The sequence below is a fragment of the Manduca sexta genome, unplaced genomic scaffold, assembly GCF_014839805.1.
Source record: "Manduca sexta isolate Smith_Timp_Sample1 unplaced genomic scaffold, JHU_Msex_v1.0 HiC_scaffold_470, whole genome shotgun sequence".
Lineage (NCBI taxonomy): Eukaryota > Metazoa > Arthropoda > Insecta > Lepidoptera > Sphingidae > Manduca > Manduca sexta.
The window spans coordinates 1-7467 of NW_023595265.1; the positions used below are offsets into that span (position 1 = coordinate 1).

At 35.9% G+C, this 7467-nt stretch overlaps 1 protein-coding gene across 1 annotated transcript; it reads left to right on the plus strand.

The window, feature by feature from the left end:
* Positions 1-5: 5 nt before the first annotated feature.
* LOC119193392 (anoctamin-8-like) lies at positions 6-7175 on the plus strand (the record flags this gene model as incomplete). Its single annotated transcript, XM_037446987.1, has 8 exons — positions 6-116; positions 820-951; positions 1563-1705; positions 4195-4288; positions 4881-5033; positions 5395-5518; positions 5987-6096; positions 6349-7175. Coding segments are annotated over 8 exons (960 nt in total), but the record flags the coding sequence as incomplete, so codon positions are not given.
* Between the last annotated feature and the right edge of the window lie 292 nt (positions 7176-7467).

Here is a 7467-nt window from a genome sequence, read left to right on the forward strand (position 1 = left end):
TAGTGGGCGTGGCGGTGCTGGTGAACTGCGCGCTGATCGGGCTGTCGGGCCCCGTGCACCGCCTGCTGCCCGACGCCACGCCCGCGCAGACCGTGCTCGTCATCGTCGCGCTCGAGGTAACCGCGCCCGCGCTACTCCACGCTGCTGTGTCACGGTTTTTCGTTTTATTTATTTATTTTATTTAAAACTTTTTTCTACAGCAAAAAAGTAAAAAATAAAAAAAACAAAGAGAAGACAAATTTGCATACAGACGGTGGAAAAGAATACATTGGTGGTACAAATGGCGGTCTTATCGCTTGAGGCGGTCTCTACCAGACAACCATTAGATGGAGATGATAAAAATAGTAGAAAGGGCAGTTTAGGGCGTACGTAAAAAGGAAAAAAATAATTAATAATAATAACAATAGTAATAGTAATGTGTAGAATTAGATACGATAATATATAGAATATACTACATAAATATACATATGCGCTAACACAAATAATTTATAGACAACAGACGTTTTTTGTTTTATCGATATACCGCAATTTTCAAAATAGATAGATAGGTAGATAAAAAAAATATTTTGGCTGCAATTAACACACAATATAACTTAAATACGATCCCAATCGCTTTTTTCGCGCTATCTCAAAAATGAACCAATCAGAACAAAGATTTTTTACATGATTACAAATGACTTATTTCGATTGGTTCATTCCGAAACACTGATAATTAATTATAATTCATGTCAAGGTATCTGCAACACGATTACAATAATTCATAAGTTCTTAATGTAGAACATCTAAATATAAATGAAAATTTTAACAATTTGTTCACAGCACGTAATATTAGTGGTAGTGTTGGCTTTGCGGCTCGCCATACCCGAGATACCGGCGTGGCTCGCCACCGAGATGGCCAAAGTCGAGTTCCAAAGGCGGGAAGCGATTAAGAACGCACACGCACCACTTATGGTAAGTATTCATCAGCCACAGGGAGTCTACTGCTGAATATAATCCTCCCTAAAAATTTCCAGATTACCCTGTTAAAAGCCACTGGTATTCAGCGAGTGATTTATTTTTAAAGCAATTTAGTATATGCTACGTTTACAGAGTTGGCGAGTTTTCAAAAAAAAAAAGATTACGTCTTGAATGCTGACTTAACTATTCGGAAATCAAAAAAAAAAAATATTTAAAATCCTGTTAAAAGCCTACCTCGCCGTAGCGAAGGATGATTTTTTTCAAAATAAACCCGAGGAAATTAAAAATTGCCTTAGTTAACATATCGCGGCCGATTTGACAGAAAACAAAAACTAGGACAAACGTAAATAAATCTAAAGGGAAGCCGGTAGGAACCGGCCTGTTTGGACGCTTCGCCACTACTACCCTCACCTAGTATAGTCATATACCCGACTTATAACCTAATCTATAATATTTATTAATCAACTACTCACACTGAAAAGCAAAGATATGCCAAGAATGTCCATTTGTAATGCGTTTCGTGTACTTGATTTTCGTGTACTTCGCGTGGTATCGATACTATCGAAAACAATCGTTTATCGCGACATCATTTTGATGATTTTCAGTCGGAATGCCCGAGCCAGGACGACATCCGGCCGTCGTCTCGCAACACTCCGCACACAATAACACCCACCACGCCCAAACAGAACGACAAGCCGGATAAGAAGAAGATATTTATAGGAAAGATACCCGAGATACCGCCGTTTAGGTAAGCTATAGCGTGTGCGTCAATAGAAATCGATTTTAAGACAAAATATCGATATAATAACATCTTGGAAATCTTTTATATAAATATAAAAGATTTCCGAGATAAATAATATATTCATAACATTCTACATTATGAGTCGATGTATCGATGTCAATATCGATATTTATTCTTTGAGAATGCAATGTTTCATTATAAGAATCATTGAATTAAGTCATATTGAATTTGATACAGGAAACGTTACAAACATATTATTAAGTTCTATGTTTATTAGAAAGTTTTAGAAAATAATGATAAATTGAATACTTCTAATATCAACATTGAATATATTATGTGCACTGAAAAACGAGGCTTCTTAATATTAAATGTTTTTAACGATACAAAATTTATCGTTTTTGGTGTCAATTACAAAATCTATTACGTAATATATGTGGCCACACAAGCTTACAAATTATTACGGAAAATAATCGATGATAATTGCTCATTTGCAAAATTTTAATACACAAAATTAGAACGAAATTAAGCTTTATCGACATCTACCTATATCTTGGTATCGATTATCAAACCGTAAATCGGAACATGTGTGGCTGGAATATAACAAAATCTACAAATAAAAAAACTGTTATCATTCCACTTGAAAAATGACCACTCATAAACCCGAAATTTATCAAAGTACCGTATTTATGAAAATAAAAATTGTTCAATATGTTTAGCATACAAAATTAGTACCATTTCGGCCGTTACAACGTACGCTTTGATGTTGACCACAGCGCATTGAATAAACCATACGTATCATCTATATGTGAAGTTTGTCCGTCCGTTAGTGTGGCATGTGGTTTGACGCTTACACTCACGTCGAGTTATACAATACATACTATACATTGTAGGCAAGATGATTGGCACATCGTTGATAATGATTAATGTCCAACCGAAGACATTGTAGAAGGATTCGTTAATAACACAATAATAGTAAAATTTACTTACTATAAGAAGACGTTTCAGATAATTATAATATTATTATACAGGGTCATTTTCACATTGTGTTAGTAAATGAAACCATATATTATGGTCAGAAGGCCCTATGTCGACTAGGTATGAATGCGTTTTTGGAGAGTCAAAAAATCACCTATTCGGCCGTCAAAGTTGTCCTTCGATTAGAGCGTTCGTAATTGCAAAAAGACGGATTTGCCCACATAGACGGAAAAGGGCAACCTGAGTTTACTCTTTGTTGAAAACAACACTTTACAATTTTGTAAATTGTTACTCGTTCGGTAGATGTAAAATAAAAAAGTATCTTTTTCTAATAAATCAATAAAACGTATTTTTAATTTTAGACGCTCTAATGCCTATCTAAATACTAGCTTAAAAGAATTCGTCACACTTTCAGTCAGAAATACTCTTACGCACACATAATATTAGTTAAAAATATCAGCTATATAAAATCGGGATTTTAGGTGAAAATATTTATTATTCATGTATGATTTTTGACACAATGTGAGCAGAGGTAAAGATGAGTATATGGTTTCATTTACGCAATGTTAAAATGAGCCTCTATATTTTTTTGAATACGATTCAAACAGGCCGACATTAATGTTTCGATTGGCAAGAGGTAATGATCTCTCATCACTGGAAATATAGAGATATGGCCCCAACTCCGCGTACCATTTAGGTGCAAAGAGGCCACTTGACTGAAACTTGAAAAAATATATATAAATAAGTCGATGCAAATACGTTCAAAAGTTTGTTTGTCATCGACATATTTTTAAAGTCGAAATGTAGTTAATGAATTTTCTTCTGTCGGACATTATTATAAGCGCAATAGTTTTAGATTTTTAATTTAGTTTTGTTTTATTTTCAGTTAATTTGACACAAGTATATGTGCGTGGATGGGTGTGTAGTGGACAAAGATAATTTATAATTAATTATTAAATAATTCCATTTAACTCAGTATTACGCTTTTTATTAGTGATTTAATGATTTTTGTAATTGTTTGCAATAAACTTTTCAACTCTATCGGTAGTTGTTACTGTCACAATACTGTACCTATTTGAAATATCATAGAAAGGTAATTTGATTCATGTATTTTCTAACTTTCACGACACTTCTTTCTTTTGAACACGTATCACTTACACCCTTTGACTTCATTCTTGAATACTGAGATGCTATTTTGCGAAAATAATATCCTTTGCTATATTATTACCTACATAAATTATTTTTTATTATATAAAAACATATTTAACATTGTGAGACTGTCCATTGATCCTTTAAAACAGCTGAATTTAGAATCTTATTTGAAATCGGTTCAATGGACACGTTCGTAACTAACATCTCGGTGGTTATATTTCACACGTTGCTTACTTCACGGCGTTACTAAAGCTAATGTCACAAGCCAGTGTCAGCTTGTGTGCACTCCTTTGCGCTTCACAAATCCCGTGTAACGAAGCTTTACTTTTCACTGAATGATTTAGATGTTAATGTGCGTGTGATTGCAGACCTAAAGCCGCGTCCATAACAGAGCCGGCGGTGACGACGGGCTCGCTGCAGTTGTTGCAGGACGTTAGTCCCACCAAACCTATACGGCGTAAAGTGAGTAGACAGCTTTATATTGGCTTTTTAAATTAATAGTTCTATTTTTTTTTCTTGTTTAGGCTCTTATAATCTATACTAATGCATAAAGTTGAAGATGTTAAATCGATTTTGATTTTTTTTTCACTAATAGGAAGCTATATTACTCCTGGACTGTGATAGGCTCTTAAAGATAGTTTGAAAGCCCCGGAAGGCATGGGCTACTTTTTATCTGAGAAAAACTTTTTCATGCGGGTGGAGCCGCGTGCATAAACTAGTATATAATATTACGCAGTTAGACATTGATACTCGTGTATCGAGTTTCGAAAAGTATAGATGTATTCGATTTAAAATAGTGGTAAAATGTTGAATGAGTTGTAACATTTTCCATTTAATAGCACTGTCCACTGCTGGGCACGTGCCTCTACACTAAAGTGATTAGGCTTCAGTCCACCACGCTGGCCTAGTGCTAGCTGGTAGACTTCACATACTCTCAACATTTTTATAGAGATTTTGTCAGGTATGTAGGTTTCCTCACGTTGTTCTCCCTCCCCCCACTGTCTCATTGTCGCCCGCCATCCCAATGTTCGGAGAGTGAGGAGTGTGTGCGCAGGAGGCGGCGCCGGGCGCAGCGCTGTCGCTGCTGGGCGTGCGCGGGCTGCGCGCGGAGCCGCTGCACCGCTCGGCGCACTGCCTGCCGCACCCCACGCACGCGGCGCACGCGCACGCGCACGCGCACCGGCCGCTGCTCAACCCCACGCTGCAGGTGCAATGTTCAAATTTTCAAAAAGTATCGCAAGTCGTATACGAACAGTGTTGTTGGTTACATGTTTATTAATGCAGTATATGTGTAATTTTACCATTTACTTATTTAATGTGTAACTATTTTCTGTTCCTTTTGAATAAAATAAAATAAGTCAATTAGTATTTCACCCGTCTGAATTAACTGCATTGTAAATAAAATTTTGGGTGGTGTTGTGTGAATTTCGATTGTGGGTAATTATGTCGCTTGATGTCAAGCGAACGTAGCTAGACGTTCTCCTTTCCTCCTAGACTCCTCGTAATATTTTTTTTTTATTATTTTTTGCTTTATATAATAGACTATAATCTTATGCCCATATTTATAGGAGTTGTCGGGTAGCGTGAGCGCGGGCGGTTCGGAGCCGGATTTGAACGCGGTGCCGTCTTCGGCGCCGTCCATCGACGTGAGCGCCACCTCCAGCGAGGACGACAAACCTAAGGACAAAAGTAGTGCGTATCGATAAGGATATAAATTACTGTAGATGCAAGATAATTTTATTAGCTGATTAGATTAGTACAAGCGAACATAAAATATATTATCAGGAATAATAAATAGTATGTATATTGTTGCATAATATTTTGAAATGTTTTACTTTACGATGTTTGATGGATTATGAAGGAAATAACTTAGGATTGTAAAACGATTAGTGGATTTATTGAGAACAGTAAAGACTAGACAAATGACAAAATAGAAGTATATAATTTCTAAATTTAAAGCGGCATACTGCCAGTACTAGCTCACATTGGTTATTATTGTTTGGTTTATACTCTTTGCTACTATACAGTTTCAACAATGTTTACTCTTTTTCACGGTGCACATTTGTATGGTATATGTTATGAAAGATATTATACCGGCTTACAGTGTGGAGTTGATACTGAAAGCTCCCTAACATGTGTACAAGAAGTTAGTTGTCCCAGGTCGGTCCCGCGCGAAGGCGGCGCTGGTGAAGCGCGTGCGCTCGGTGGCGGTGTTCTCGCTGGGGCTGCGGCGCGCGCGCGAGGCCGCGCAGGCGCACGCGGGGCCGCACGTACGTACCGCACTTACTATACGTACTATAAGTGGCGCTGGAGTAAGCTATATATACAAAATTATTTATATACTTATAATCAAACCTGCATATTGACTGTTTTGACCGACTTTAATTTTATTAGTATAGATAAAAACTTATCGACAATTTCTAAGAATCTAAATTATAATCAAAACCATAAAACAGCATTGTAGATAAAGCTCTGATAGATCTTTATTTTTATCGACATTAATCTATGTATCGATATTTCAGACTCCACCAGCGCCGATGTTAGGGGGCGAGTTATCCCTCATACCGATAGAACAGTTGATACAAGTCGAAGACGTCAAGCCTCGAACCACGTAGACGCGGTACTTTTTAATATATCGTATTGAACGCCTAGTGCCCTCGCAGAGTCGTGTCGACAATTGACTTTATGTACTAACACATAAAGATGAAAATTAAATACCAATGTTTCTAAAATGAAAAGTAAAAATAACATAATTAGGTCGCGTGTTAAACGGTTTGCGATTTGAGAAAATCGATAACAAAACCTTATCAATATCGACGGATTAAAATATTTATTTCCGTTATCAGAAAGTAATTTTGACAAAACATCGGAATTATAGTACAGTCACAGTCGACGCAATACGCGAATAATCGATAAGTGTTATAAGTACAATGATTACCGACACTATTATCACAATAGACAACGCCTATACAAAACCATAGATAATAGGATAGGTTCTGTAAACATTAGTTTTGTATGTTAATTCCGAAGTATATGTTAGTGGATGTTTTTGTATGTGTAATTTGTTTATGTAGTCGTGTTATAGTGTTTTTTTTATATCCGCCTATCGAAAGTATGAATTTATAAGAGTATAATGTTATCGTTGACAATCTGGCTACGGTTTATAATTCGATGACTTCTAAGTAAACTATCGCATCTAAAAATAATGATTTTCACTTGTTAGGGTTTCGTTATCTAAGTACTGTTAAAATCATATAAAAAAGTAAATAAATGAAGAGTTTTTTACTATACTCCCAAACTCATTAAAACAAGTTGATGAATGGAAACAAAATAAAAAGTGAAAATCACAATTTTTAGATGTTATAGTTTACTTAGGAGGCAACGAATTTATGGTTATATTTCATGGATGATCGTTTAGTACAACAGATGTTTTCTTCGATGGATCATGGATATGACGTAATATGTTTTTTGTACGAGTACGACACTTTTTATCGATTAATCGATTATTTCGAACAATATTCCAACTCTTTATTTTTGGAAGCATCTGCGCTTTATTTTTTATGAATACTTTATATTTTAGTCTCACATTATCTGGAATAAAATCTATAAATGTTTTGTAGTCAAAACCCGCTCTTCTGATG